General features: G+C 53.2%; 2 protein-coding genes across 4 annotated transcripts in view; one reads left to right on the forward strand and one right to left on the reverse strand.

Moving 5' to 3' along the window:
* Window positions 1-870: 870 nt before the first annotated feature.
* CCNB2 (cyclin B2) overlaps window positions 871-13,884 on the forward strand; it is a 39,316-nt gene continuing 26,302 nt past the window's right edge. The window contains exons 1-9 of one of the 2 annotated variants that reach the window (XM_077317973.1): window positions 871-984; window positions 1,577-1,705; window positions 1,786-1,878; window positions 2,767-2,937; window positions 3,264-3,422; window positions 4,206-4,442; window positions 5,168-5,308; window positions 5,637-5,747; window positions 6,059-6,191. In XM_077317973.1, coding sequence (XP_077174088.1) covers window positions 961-984; window positions 1,577-1,705; window positions 1,786-1,878; window positions 2,767-2,937; window positions 3,264-3,422; window positions 4,206-4,442; window positions 5,168-5,308; window positions 5,637-5,747; window positions 6,059-6,181 — 1,188 coding nt within the window. In that variant the 5' untranslated portion in view covers window positions 871-960 and the 3' untranslated portion in view covers window positions 6,182-6,191. Of the gene's footprint in view, window positions 985-1,576; window positions 1,706-1,785; window positions 1,879-2,766; window positions 2,938-3,263; window positions 3,423-4,205; window positions 4,443-5,167; window positions 5,309-5,636; window positions 5,748-6,058; window positions 6,192-13,884 lie in introns of those variants that run through there. The other variant, XM_077317974.1, reaches the window with a different exon arrangement.
* MYO1E (myosin IE) overlaps window positions 6,934-13,884 on the reverse strand; it is a 46,573-nt gene continuing 39,622 nt past the window's right edge. The window contains exons 20-28 of one of the 2 annotated variants that reach the window (XM_077317927.1): window positions 13,355-13,469; window positions 12,718-12,887; window positions 12,370-12,515; window positions 11,492-11,638; window positions 11,118-11,275; window positions 10,913-11,005; window positions 10,478-10,679; window positions 8,610-8,779; window positions 6,934-7,987 (exon numbers count right to left, since the gene is read on the reverse strand). In XM_077317927.1, coding sequence (XP_077174042.1) covers window positions 7,911-7,987; window positions 8,610-8,779; window positions 10,478-10,679; window positions 10,913-11,005; window positions 11,118-11,275; window positions 11,492-11,638; window positions 12,370-12,515; window positions 12,718-12,887; window positions 13,355-13,469 — 1,278 coding nt within the window. In that variant the 3' untranslated portion in view covers window positions 6,934-7,910. The remainder of the gene's footprint in view (window positions 7,988-8,609; window positions 8,780-10,477; window positions 10,680-10,912; window positions 11,006-11,117; window positions 11,276-11,491; window positions 11,639-12,369; window positions 12,516-12,717; window positions 12,888-13,354; window positions 13,470-13,884) is intronic. The other variant, XM_077317928.1, reaches the window with a different exon arrangement.

Raw genomic sequence — 13,884 nt, forward strand, 5'->3', positions numbered from 1 at the left:
GGAGAGCAGTTCTGGAAATATTTTGTAAAAGTCGTGTGAGACAGCCAATAAATAGTATCACCGGGCGAGGATTACTGAATTGGAAAAACTCTACAGCATGACTTGGCCATCTTGCAGAAAGGAAGTGGCAATAGACGGCAACACGAGAAAACCTTATGTTGTGCTGGAGTTATAATGGCCTTTGGAACATTTGTGTTTTCTCTGCACGATTGCCCTGTGAAGTAGGCAAGAGCAAGAGGTAATGAACTTTGGGCATTTGCTGCCCGGCAATGGGACAGAAGCTGCTAGCTTATATGGGGGTAACTTCTGTTACCGGTGAACAGCTGCCGCCCAAGAGGGTTTTAAAAAGACTTGGGCAGATGCTCCGGGGATAGCTTTGATAGCACTTCCAAGTGCAGAGGCAGTCTACCCTTAAATGCCAGTTCCTATGGGATGAGCAAGGAGGAAAAGCTATGGCTGCCTCACTCAGCTGGTCGGCTTCCCAGGGGTGGTCCAGATGCCAATGGACTACAATTCCCACCAGCCCCTGCTCATGGTACTTGTCCTTGGACGCCTGGAAAGACACACATGGCCACCTCTGAGCTAGGGCGGCACAATCCATCCTGCCCTTTGCAAGGCAGTTGTTTCCACGCGGACTTTGACCTCCACCCCAGCGCCGGCATCAGCAGAGTCTCTCTCTGGCTGCTGAGCAACATCCCCCCTGCAGGACTACAATTCCCAGAGGGCCTTGCGCGGACTGAACGCCACCCTCGCCGCCCGTCCTCTCCTCCCAGGCGCCGCAATAGGAGCCTGCCCCCGTCGTCCGCGTCACGTGGAGGGCGGGCCAAGGGCTCAGCAGCCAATTGGATTCGGCGCCTCCGTTCCCAGCGGGCCAATGGCGGCGCGGCCGGGGCTCTCTTTTTGAAGGGCGGAAGCGCGGGAAGGGCCTGTCGCGAGGGCTCGCGCGAGGGCGCTGAGGCGATGGATTCCCTCAGAGGCGCCCTGGTGAGTCGCGCTCGCCTGACGACGCGCCCCCGGCCTGGCCTACCTCGCAGGGCTGTCCCGAGGGCGGAAGAAAGGCCGGGGTGAGGGGGGCGGGGTAGAAGCCTCGTCTGCGCATCGCAGCCTGCCCTACCCTGCAGGGTGGTTGTGCGGAGCAATGCCTCTGGGTAGGGTGCCAACCTACAGGGCGTGGCTGGAGAAAATGTAAACTGCGTCTGTTTTCAAATGTTCTGACCTTGTTTTATGTTTATGGCATGTTATAAGCTGCCCCGAGCCTTCAGGGAAGGGCAGCATAAAACCTAGGTGGTCACTAGGTGGATACATGATGCCCGCAGGCCTTGGAGGATGGGCTCTGGCACGGTGCCACACAGAAGCCCCTCGTGCTTCACCCCCCCGCCCAAAAAAAAAAAAGCATCTCTAGGAATGTATGAAATTCAACTACTTCTCATGTCACAAAGTCCAGTTTCCCTCTTTGCAGAAGTTTGAGGCTGCGTCCTCTTTGTTCTGCGCTGATGGCCCAAACTTGAAGCCACCTCTGCACAAGGTTAATGGTGGACTTGCACACCTTGAGGAGTAACTGGGATGCCTCTTGCAGGTCATAAACCGGGTGAAGGATGGCACGGCAGCAGACTGTGGCAAGGCTGGCAGGCCAGCGGGTGGCACGTGGGGTCCTTTGGGAGAAATCAGCAACAGGCTGGCAACCAGAAGAGCCAAAGCAGTCAAGGTAAGCTCTCAGGTCAGTGGTGAGCTGCAGGGAAGTAGGTTATAGAGCTCTGCAAGTCACATTCAGCCTTCCTTTGGCAGAAAACAGAGAATTTCCAGGGAACGACTGAAGGGCCTATGAGATCAACCCAGTTTCCAGAACCAGACTTAACAGAGAGCCATCCAACAAATGTGGTAAGTTGGGCGTTTTTGGATGCAATCTCTCGTTTCAGAGGCAATGCTGGAGACCTCCCTCAGGTGCTCCCGAAGTTGCATTTGCAGTTGGCAAGAATTCTTGACAAGCATTCCTTTTTGGTATTGGGAACAGCTTCTAGAACTCCCCTTTTTTGCGAGGCAGCTTGCCTTCAGGAAGGAGGGGAATGCGTGAGTGAGTGTGCTGTTCCACAAATGCATTCAAGGCTGCCTTTTTTGCAGGGATGTGCCACCCGCTGCAGACAGAATCATAGAATCAGTTAGAAGGGACCTCTAGGGCTATCTAATCCAACCCCCCTGCAGAAAGCGGGAAGTTCACAGCTACCTGCGCACCACACTGACCCCAATTCCATGCTCTGTCTTTCTAGTAAAAACCTTGACTCTTCTGCTGCCTTTCTGTGTCCCTGCAAATTGAACATAGCCCTTCATGCATTGAATTAAGTAGGCTATTTGGGTGCAGTAAAACCATCCACTTCTTAGCCACCAAGCAACTTTATGTGGGAGACCATGTTAGGACCTCTACTTCGCCTATATAGTTAGCAAACCTGGGGAGAAGTAAAAAATGGATGGGTCTGAGACCCAGGCCTCTCTGAAACAGTCCAAGTAGTGCCTCTTGAATTGGGGGTGTAGCTAGACCAACCCAAGTGTGAGCTTTCTGTTCAGACTGCTAGATGTGATGTGAGTTCACTCCGGAGCCCTGCTAGGCTCATGGGATGTCTTTGTTGCCAGGTGGCATTAAGGATGAAAAGGTGATGGTAGAGCAGAAAGGGGTCAGAGAGGACCACAGGGAGAAGGTTGCCAGAACTTCCTGACCCGTCTTTATCTTAAGAAGTGCCTGGCCTCAGGTTTGTCCTGTTGATTTCTAATCAGCTTCCTGCTTCCACCTCTATGGAGGCGCCTACGGAAGAGGAGCTCTGTCAAGCCTTCTCGGAGATGCTGCTCAGAAGTGATATTGAAGATGTTGATGCTGATGGTGGGGAGGATCCCCAGCTGTGCAGTGACTATGTAAAGGACATCTATTGTTACCTGAGAAAACTTGAGGTGCGTACACCAAAATGAGCAGGGTTTAGATGCTGCCTTTTCCGTTGTTGAAGAGCGTTGGGCTGTTTGAAGTGAGGGGGAGGGCAACCTGATCCTTGGGGCTGTCATCCTTTACCCTTTTGGACCCGCCTTCTCTCTTCCTCCCCACCAAGTGCCTTCCAGGTAGCATTTTGGGAAAAGAGACTGCCTTGTTCAGGCTGGTGACAGTAGTGATCAGGGGGAAGGTGGTGTCTGAGTCAATGTCCAGTGGCCTAGCTGGTCACAAGTGGTCTGGCTCCCAGTTGGAAAAGTCCACCCACATCACAGAAAACCTTCTCTCTTAACAGCTGCAGCAATGCGTGTGTCCCTCCTACCTGGATGGAACAGAGCTCAACGGGCGGATGCGGGCTACTCTGGTGGACTGGCTGGTCCAAGTCCATGCGAGGTTCCACCTCCTGCAGGAAACGCTCTACATGTGTATCGGCATCATGGATCGCTACTTGCAAGTAGGCTGAAGCCCGCTCTACGCTCACGCTGTTTGACTGTAGATTTAGCCATTTGCTGGCCTCCTGTTCCAGAGCATGGAGGACAAGGTTCCGTTACCGCCTTGCCCTTGAAATGCTTACATGTGGCCCTTGGGGACCAGAGCAGTTGCAGTGTTCTGATTTGCCTTGTCAGCTGGGGTGACAGCCTCTAATTCTTGTATTAAATATGTGTTAAATCTCTTTAGTGGAAACTGGTGGACTTAAAAGAATAGGTGATTTTTGCCCAGCCCTGGGAGTCCCCATAGGCAATGCTTTGAGTTGCCAAGAACTGATCTTACCTTGATTGCTGTAGCCAACTGAGCTGGGATGACTCTCATTATAAATTTAGGTAGATGGTGAGAAGGAAGACAGGGAGATGAGCCAGTGCTTGACTCTGGTGCCCCAGCCTTTAATGCCCAGAGTAATGCTGGTCACCACTTTGAGGCCAGGAAGGAATTTCCCTCCAGGCCAGATAAGGTTCCTGGAAGTTGTCTGCCTTCCTCTGGGCACACAGCACGGGCCATTGGGGGAGTGTGAGGAGGGGAAGGTAGGTGTAAATTTCCTGCATTGTGCAGGAAGTTGGGCTATATGACCCTTGGTCCCAGGTCTGTATTTCTAGGTACTTAAGTCTCAAGACAGAGAGAGCTTTGATTCTAAAACTATGATATTGTGAGAATCAGGTCCTTGTTAGTCACAAGCAAGCCTGAGTGGGACATAATCCTTGTTGACTGGGGCATAATCCCGTGTGTGTGTGTGCTCAAACAGGTCCAGGCAGTCTCCCGCAAGGAGCTCCAGCTGGTGGGCGTGACTGCCCTGCTTCTGGCTTCCAAGTACGAGGAGATCTATGCGCCGAGAATCGCGGACTTTGTCTATATCACAGACCGAGCATACACGGCAGCCCAGATCAGAGTGATGGAATGCAAGATCCTGAAGGAACTGGGCTTTGTCCTCGGCCGTCCACTTCCAATTCACTTCCTGAGAAGAGCCATCAAAGTCTGCGAGGTTAGCTCCAAGTTCCAACCACTGGGATCTGCTTCCTTGTGGGAGACCCTAATAAGAATGTGTTGTTGGGCTGCAGAAAATACTTTGTGGGGTGTGTGTGTGTGTGCCCATGGCTCTTCAACCAAATTGTTTGGACCGAACTCAGTGGAGGACTTGGGAGGGGAGGGGGTGCAGTCCGTGGGAGAGCCCTTATTTGGCCTGCAATGGGAAGAACCATGTCACGGGTGCTGGGAAAGGCCTCTGCCTCAGAGCTGAGTCAGTCAAGGCTGACCGTGATTGACTGATCCAGCTTTCGTGTGGGAGGGGACAAAGCAGAAGGATCCCACATTCAAAAATATGTGATTTGTTTTTGAGCACCGTGTTTAGGAGTCTAAGCAATCACAGACCTGTTCCCAGGGATCTTGGGACACTGATTCCAGGAAGGACAGTGGTCGTTCAGACAATCTCCCTGCTTTAGTACCCAAAATTTGTGTGAGGTGAAGGGTCGGTGGTCCCTGGGGAAGTGGCTAAGAGGAAGGAGAGAGGCTGCTTCGAGGGAAATGGGAAGCACAGGGGAGGTAGGTGGGTAGACTGATAGCAGGAAATGTGGGATCTGTGGTTCAGGAGAGACAGAATAGGAAGGCACGGAGAATCAGATCAGATCCTGTGGCTGGTGGGGAGGGGGGATGTGATCTTCTGTCGGGGTCTTGGCCATGCATGGATGCCCTACACTTTTCTGCTGCCAGGCTACAGCGGATCTATACATGTTGGCAAAATATTTGATGGAACTGACCCTTGTGGACTACGACATGGTACACTACAGCCCTTCGGAGATAGCCGCTGCTGCTCTCTGCTTGGCTCAGAAGGTCTTTTCGCAAGGCCACTGGGTGAGTCTCTGTCAGCTACTGTTTTAATGCTACTAACCCCAGATCTTAAGAGAGAATGAAGCCTGCATGCTGCAGATGCCAGGCCTTTGGAGGAGCGCTGGGAAGCGCAGGTAGGCTGTGGCACCTCAACACTGCTCTGGAGACATACCCAAAACGAGTTACAAGTTTGTCTCGGGGGCAGGTTCACCAAGGTTCTTTTTCTGCTATGGCCGCATGCCAGCATTTTATTGGCGACAGCCTGAAAGTGACCCAGCTCTGACAGCAGCCAAGCATGACCAGGCAGGAGACGGTTCCTTCCGAGCTTTTGACAGTCAGTTCCTTCCTTCAGGACCCAAAGCTGCGCCACTACACTACCTACGAAGAAGACAGCCTGACCCTGGTCATGAGTCATATGGCCAAAAATGTAGTCAGAGTGAACAGGAATCTAACCAAATACACTGTAAGTATCTGTTTGCCTTCTGCCCGACACCAGCTACTGTTGGCGGTAGTTCTGCTCTTAGGAGAGCTGCTCTGGGTGGGAGAGTCCCAGAACAAACAGCACAGAGGCCAGCCTAGCTCTTGAACACCAGAAGCAGCCCTGAGGTCAGAATTTGTCTGGTTGGAGGGGAATGAGCCCTCGTGGCTAAGATCTTACTGGCCAGCCCGGCCTTCAGGAGAGAGCCCTTCCACACCACAGTTAACTGGTACGATGGGAGGCCCGACTCACCCAACAGCGGACTGCGAGTACCTTGACGTTGTCTTTCCTGGCAGGCAGTCAAGGCCAAGTACTCCAGCAGCAAGTTCTTGAGGATCAGCACCGTCCCTCAGCTGAACGACCCCACCCTCAGGGGCCTTGCTGCGCCCCTGCTGGGGGAACTGAGGCTGCTGACGTGATCGGGGGGGGGGGGGGGGAGGCGGCCCCGAGGGGGCTTTTAAAGGAAGGCATGAAGGGCATGCTCTTAATTTAAACGTCTGTATCTGTGTGGTCAATAATAAAGCACTTGTGGAAAACCTCTTTCCCAGGCTCTTTTTCGTTCACCAAGCCGCCTGCAGATGCCCTTGGTCTCCCCTGCGTGGTTCCCTCCTGGCAGGGGAAGGGAGTCCCAGAAGAAGCTTCTCAGGCGGGGTGGGGTTATCCAAGTAGGGGAGAGCGAGATGGACCCACCGGGCTCTTTTAAGCCGCAACATTCCATGCCTGAACTACAGCAAGGCGTCTCCTGCTGGAGGGGGCTGTTTGTGGGTAAGTACCGAGGTGCTTGTTCCCTTGTTCTGTCCAGTGGCTAATTTTGTGGGTTGTCTAGTAGTCGATCGGGCTAGAAGAGTGGAGCGTATGATTCCTTTGAAAGTCTGGGCAACATGAGGCTGGCAAAGTGCAGGAAGTCTGCCTTCGTAACCGAGATGCCCCGATGATATTTTCCCGGCTAAAGGCCCATAAACCTAGAATGAACTACGGTCAGACTAATTTAAATGAAATCCTCTTACAATGGGTATTGGCTGAATTTTTTAAAAAGTTATCTTACCTCTCCTCTCGAGAAAGGGGAGGCGAGCTAGATGGCTCACGAGCTCCTGATCCGTGGCCCTGATTCCTCACACAGCAGGCATGCCTCAGGCTTTCACTTAAAGAACCGAACGCACACATCCAAAAGGCCCCTCAAGGTCTCTCTTTATTGACGGAGTTGGTGAGTAATGGCCATGGGCAGACAATCCCGCTCATCAAGCCCAGCTCTTGGCTGGTGCGGAAAGCTGCTGGGCTCAAAAGCTGTATTAACACTGTCTCTGTCCCCTGAGCGATAGTGCATATGTAGAAGTACCTGGTTTCCCCCCCCCACCCCCCATGCTAAAATCAAGCTTCCTTTACGGTTAAGTACAGTGGGCTACTGTCCTATACATTCATACAGTTTGTCACTTAATTTTGGTATTTTAAATTTCTATAACCTGCTCTGAAGTACAGCTTCCTTCCAGGGGGCAGAGCATCCCCCCCCCTCTTTGAACAGGTACAGCAATAACACAAACCAGCATGGGCCAGCCATCTCTCAAACAGTCCATGCCCATGAGTTACGGCATCCTATACTGTCTCCTTTGGTTGCAGTGCCTTCTGGGAATTGCCATCCTCTCCCAAGCAAACTAGAATCAGGTCTGCTTTAAAGAACAATGTTTAGGAGGGGCAAAATGACAGGATTCCACGTAAGAGGAAAAAACCCTACTTAAGCAGGTAGCAGCATAACTTATTACTACTGGGCAGCTCTGCAGTGTTCCTACCCGAGGAATGAGCCTCTGCTGCCCTCAGAGGCAGGGGGGGGGGAGAAGAGACCCCCAGGGCCACGGAAGGCACTTGTCCAGTGGAGCACTTCCATCCTCTGGCTGCTGCAGAGGGCCAGAGAACCGGACTCAAGGCCTGCTCTTCCTTCGTGAGGAAATTAAAGGGTTAAATAAAAAAATAAATAAGTTGATTTTTGGAGATGTGCTTTGGCCAGGTGGAGTGTAAACAGCAACCGCCCCCCTGGTTTTCCTTCTAATGTCACGGAGATCCTGCGTGGAAGCCACGTTTTCCAAGTCGACGGCAGCGGGAAAGCAGCACGGCCAACTTCTTTGGTGTTCAGGAAGGGTCTCTTGGCCAGCAATGTCACACCTTCGCCACATAATTGTTGGGGAACAGGCCCTGCTTCCCTCTTAACCTGCCTGTCCACCAGCCGGAGGGATCTGCGAGGAAGCAAAAATCACGTGTTAGAAAGAAACGGGAAAGCCAAGGGACAGAGAAATGGCTGTGGGCACGGCAGCAGTTGACCAAGGCTCCCTTGTGTTCTGCCAGCTATGACTTTCCCTTTGCACTTTCCCCAGTGAGCCCAAAGTGTACTGTGGAGTTGCATGTAGGTGTTAAGTGCTGTCAAGTGGTGTCCGACTTATGACGACCCCGTGAATTACTGAGCTCCGAACCTCCCATCCTCAACAGCCTCGCTCAGGCCTTGCAAACTGAGGGGCACAGCCTCCTTGGCTGAGTCAACCTCTCTCATGCAGGGTCTTCCTCTTTCCCTGCTGCCTTCCGATTTTCCTGCTACAGTTGCCTTTTCCCGTGACTCCTGTCTTCTCAGCCGGAATGCATTTTTAGTGTCACGTATTTGTGTTTTTATCCCTCTTAATAATGAAAGAATGCATTCCCAACCTTACAACCATTCTACAGATGTATGTTGTACTCAGCTGATCCATGACCGTCATCAATTATCCCATGAGGCAGAAGCAGCCAAGGCACGGGGAGGAGGGCACGCTTGTCAGCTTTGTGCTCGCGGAGCAGTAGGAGACGCAGCGGCCCAGGAGACGCCCTTACCTTCTTTGAGGATGTCGATGACGTCATTGGCGTTGAAGCTGAGTTCGTCTGTGTCCTGAGCATCGTAGGCGTACAGCGCCCTGCACTGGGGTACCTGAGGCTTGGGCTTTGGTTGTGGCTTTGGCCTGCCCCCCGCAGGTGTGGGTCGGCTTGTCGTCTGCCTGCGAGCTCTAGGGAGACAGGCGTGAAAATCATCATGGTGTGGCATCCCCAAGACCAGACTTGGTTCACTGTCGTACCTGGACCCCTCCCTACAAGGAAGCCTCATAAGCCCCTCCATCTTTATTCTGCCCTTTCTGCAAGCAACTCAAGACAATAGCTCCCCTTGGGAACGTTTGCAATTTTCCAATCTCCGGTTGGACTCTGGCAAGAAAGAGGATTAAGAAACTGGGGAGGGTCAAGGCCAGGCTGCACAATACACAGGCTCTGAGGACCAACGGCTTTATTTTTGCTCTTCTGACCCAGGGACATTATGGCTGCCACAGGAGGCGGAGCCAACCACCCAATGGCTGCCAGAGCTTCCTTCCTGTCACGCCGTGGCGATTCTTGTTCTAAGCTGGGAGCTGCTGCCAAAGCAACATTTTACAAAATCTGCATATAGCCAGTCAGGGGCACACCAGAAAACAAGGCTTTGGCCCCAGGAGCTGCCGAGGAGATCTGGTAGGATTCTTCTGTCCTGCGGTCTTTGCAAGAGGAAGCACCTGGCAGCCAGCAGGGGGTGCCACAGGTTGTGTTACTCTTTCCAGAACCTTTAAGAAATCCCGACTTGTGTTTCTAAGCTTCAGGTGACAGCATTGATTTGTGATGGGAGAGTCGGTGTGCTCTAAAAACAGCTCTCTTTTTCGGTATGCCAGGGACTGCTTAGAACAGTGCAGTGGCCACAGCGTCACGTGATCTGAATGCGGCAGCTGGGTGACCGTGGGCCAGTCACGTATTCTCAGCCTAACCTACCTCACAGAGTTGTTGTGAGGATAAAATGGGGAAGAGGAGAATGAGGTAAGCCTCTCTGGGTCCCCACTGGAGAGAAAGGTGGGGCTGAGATGAAATTAAATAGACATGACTGAGACCAAGACTCATTGGTTTAAACATGCCCATTAATCCTCAGCCACACTTTTCTGCCTAGTAGCTGCTGATCCCCTTGAAAGGTCATTGCGAAGTGCAAGCCACCCCAAAGGAGGCTTATCCCTTTCAGCAGCCTGCAAAGTACTTCCCAGTCTTAAAGGTGAATTAATGATAAAACCGAGGACCATAAAAGTGCTTTAAAATGAGGAAAAGGCTCTCACGACAGCAAAGTCAGAGGAAGTTTTGTGGAGACACAGTCCTGAAATGACTGCGAACTTATTTGCCCCCACGAAGCCAGACTTGGTATGTTTGTCTTGGAGCGTGACACACAGTCAGCGGCTGCACCGACAGATCCAAGCTGCTGGGCCTGGCACAATGTCCAGTCTGTCGAAAAGTCGCCTTGTGCCATTCTGCAGAACAGGAGCATAAATCTGGATCAAGAAGCACAACGGGGCACTTTCAAGAGACTGGAGTTCAGAAAGTTTGGGAGGGACCCTGGCTCCATGGAACAGCCTCTGCTTGGCACACAGAAGGGCCCAGGTGCAATTTCCCGTTAAAAGGACCAGGCAGGAGGGGCTGGGAAAGACTGCAGCCTGAGATCCTGGAGAGAACTGCTGTCAGCCTGAGTAGACGAGATGATCTGATTCAGCACGCGGCATCTTCATGCGTTCAAGAACAAGGTAACTTCACCGATCCAACGGCAAGAGGCAGCCAGTCAAAAGACGATGGCTGCTTAAAAGTCTTTCAGCCCAATACCCTTCGAATAAACTCCCATCTACACAGAATACACACAGTGCAACCCTTACCCAGCAGCACCTTGTTCCGGCACCCTGAGGAAGTCCAGGCTGTCTGGCTGCTGGGAAATCCTGCCTGATCCCCCAGAGAGCTGTGGCAGCGGTGGACACGCCATGCTTGTGTATAAGCTCCCTTGGCTGGCTCGGTGGCCTGCGGAGCCTTGAGGGTGCAGGACAAGCGGCGGGGCCTTGATCACCCCGTTCTGATGAAGACCTAGAAGCAACACACGGCATGAGCTCTCGGGACGGCACACCTTCTGTTTAGGGAGAGACCACTCCTCCTAGATGCTCCTGCCGTTCTTGAGCCTGCTGTTGGCATGAGCTTGTCTCCCAAGGACACTGTTCCAGCTGCACAAAAGAACGAGCCCTCCTGGATCAGAGCCGGGAACCGTCTTTACCCATCGCCCCACCCCCAGGCAGCCCAGAGAAGGAATTCCGGATGCTCACCAGGGGGAGGCGGTGCAGCTCTGGAAGGGTAATTGTGACCTGGAGTCCTGTTGGAGCTGCCTCTGTTTTGGGTCAAGTTTCGTCTGGTGGGCCCTGAATTGGAACATGGGAAACTTGGTCACGCTGCCAGCCTCTGTCAAGTAACAGGCTCCGGTTGGAGGCTGCAGCTGTTGCTCTACGCAGCTTTAGACAGCTCCATACTTACGAGAGTTTTTGGGAAGTCCTGGCCCAATGCTGACCTGCAGCACTTTATTGCTAGGTTTGAGGACAGCCACGTCTCCCTGGCCTGGGCCGAACTGCACTTGGCGAGACCCTCCGGCACTCCATGGCCCCCAAGTCTCCTTTTTCAGCTTCACTTCAAGCCTAATGCAAGACCAGGAAAAATGTGGCGATCACACACAAGGGAAGTTGCTCACTTGGCAAGCAGTGGGCAGAGTTTTCCAGGCTGTGAAGGCCCTTGGTGGGCTCCAGGGAAGGTGCTGATAGGCACTTTGGCCTCTCTGGGCCCCCTGCTCGATAGATCTCTTGGGATGCGTGAGTCTTCAAAGACAGGCAGCCAAATACTGATGCATCACTCACGTATTGGTGAATTTCAGAGGCAGCCTCCTTTGCGTTTTCTCCTCGTAGCGCTTTGACAAAAGGCTCAGGAACTCTGTTTTGAAGATGCACTCCAGGAGGCTGTCGTATTCTTGCTCGTGGAGAACAAAGAGGTCGTCCTGCATGGTGCTGTGGAAACAGATAAGGCCATGAGAAGTTCTCAACGTGGCTCCCGTCTGTAGAAAACCCTGTGGCACTTCAGCTGTGGTCTGCTCTCCTACTCTTGTGGTGGCAACAGAGCCTGGGCCCTCAAGCATGCTGACCCACGAGCTCCCCCACTGGGCCACAGCCCCTGCCTCCTGCGTGCCACAGGCGGTTTCTGCTAGGCCTCTGAACACTGCATGGTCGCTGCGGTCCCTGCAAAGAACACGGCTGCAGGCAAAACTTGGCCCGATCCAGCAAGGAGCATCGACTTCTAAGCAAGGTCAGATTGTTTAACATGGATTACTTATGCCTTCACTGCCCCTGCCCCGGACCTCACTGGATCTCAGGAGCACAGCAGGGCCAGCCCCGGTGAGTGCTTGGAAGAGAGACCCCCAAGGAAGATGGGGGTCGTGATGATGCAGAGGCCGGCATTAGCAACCCACCTCTGAGCATTTCTTACCTTGGAACCCCTACAGGATTGCCAAGAACCAGCTGCAAGTTGATGGCACTTTCCACCACCAATTGCCCCTGAGCCCCCAGCCCCAAACAGGCACGGCAACATGAAATCTGCCCAGAAGGTATTTTTGCTGAAAGGAATGCTCAAGAGGAGAGCGGAGAAAGCGAGGCCTAAAGGCAGGCTAGCCTTTGCAGCCAGGAATTCTGCCCCTTCCCTCTGCCCCAGCCCTCCTCCCCTCTCGCCCTTCCGAAGCACGGACCTTAAAGAGACGGACAGGATCCTCTCGACCTCGATCCTCCTCTTCAGCACCTCCTTCACAAGGCCTCGGTCTGGGCCCTGCTTCACCTTTTCCCGGCCAATCAGGTACACACACTTGGGAGACAAGATGAGGTCTCGCTTGATACCCTGGAAAGACAACAGGTCGCTGGATGGTTGTGCTGGCACCACCAGCAGGAACCAGAGCCCGTCTGATCTGGGATCCCGAGTGGTGGATGAACAAGGGCTGTGCCGTGCCATGCCAGCACTTCCCCAAGGAGTATGCTGGACAAGTGGGGCCTCCTCCCCGTCGTGCCGCCCATGGACTGAGATCTCCCGCTCCAATCCGTACCTTAAACCGCCGGTCGTACTTGGTGACCTTGTCGGCGAAGTCGATCTTCTCCCGCTTGCCCACGAACTGGCGCAGCTCCGGGTGGTCCTCCATGCCGATGTAGTCCCCCACAAAGTTCCGGTTGATGCTGTTTCGCCTCCTCTCCTTCTTGTTCAGCAGCAGATCAGAGGCTTTGGAGGGAAACAGAACGTTCCTAAATGACCTTTGCTGACATTTGCCGGGGGCCAAACCGAAGACACACACAGAGGCACAAAACCTCGCATGGGTGGGTTGGAAAGCAGTTGGCAGAGAGAGGGGGAGGCATCTGAACAGGAAAACGGAGGGAGGGATGAGCATTAAGCAGGCACCGACCCATCCTCGCTAACCCACAAGCTCACAGGCTTCTTTTGTCTGGGGAACAGTTTGTTTTCCAAGCCAGAAGGAATCCCCATAAGAAGACCTCTGCTGGCATTTCGGAAGGTGGAAAGGGGTGTGCTTGCCTTGGCTAGAAACAGACCTTCTCAGCAAGACAGAAGAGAGGCATCCCTTGGCACGGAGAAACTTCATCCAAGCCCCAGACACCATCCTCTGTCTCCAGTCTCAACTGCACCAGGGCCATTTATGCCTCTGAGAGGAGAGGCCAGCTGTCACCATGTACCTTCTTCTCTCATCTGGACGTATTTCTTCCTGGCCACGTATTTCCGCCACACCTTCTGGATGGCCCGTGCATAGCCGTCGTATTTCCGCTCCCGCATCTCTTCCAGCAGGAACAACTGAAACCAAACAAACGCAACTCGGCGGGTTAAAAAGAGGCAGACATGTATTGCGGGATAAAGAAGAATTGTGGACATCATCCTTTGGTTTGTTGCCTTTCCACCATGCCGGAAACGGCACACCAAAACAGCCTGTGGCAATTTAGAAACAGTACAGAATCTAATTTCCAAAAGGGGCTGAGAGGAGGGGTTCACAGGGATGCGAGGATTGGGTCAAGACAGATGAGCAACTGGTTTGGGGATTTTTCTCCCTCTGGCTAGAAGGGGAGCCTCTTCAATGGACTCTGAGCGGAGGCAACCACTGACTCAACGGAGAGCACCTCCTTGAAGAGGACTGTCATGTCCCAAATTTCAAAAACGGGGCCTGAACCAGAGGAAGGTGATATGGCAAAGTCCCCCGGTGATCTCCCGCAGA

Source organism: Paroedura picta, chromosome 18 (genome assembly GCF_049243985.1).
Source record: "Paroedura picta isolate Pp20150507F chromosome 18, Ppicta_v3.0, whole genome shotgun sequence".
Taxonomy (NCBI): Eukaryota; Metazoa; Chordata; class Lepidosauria; order Squamata; family Gekkonidae; genus Paroedura; species Paroedura picta.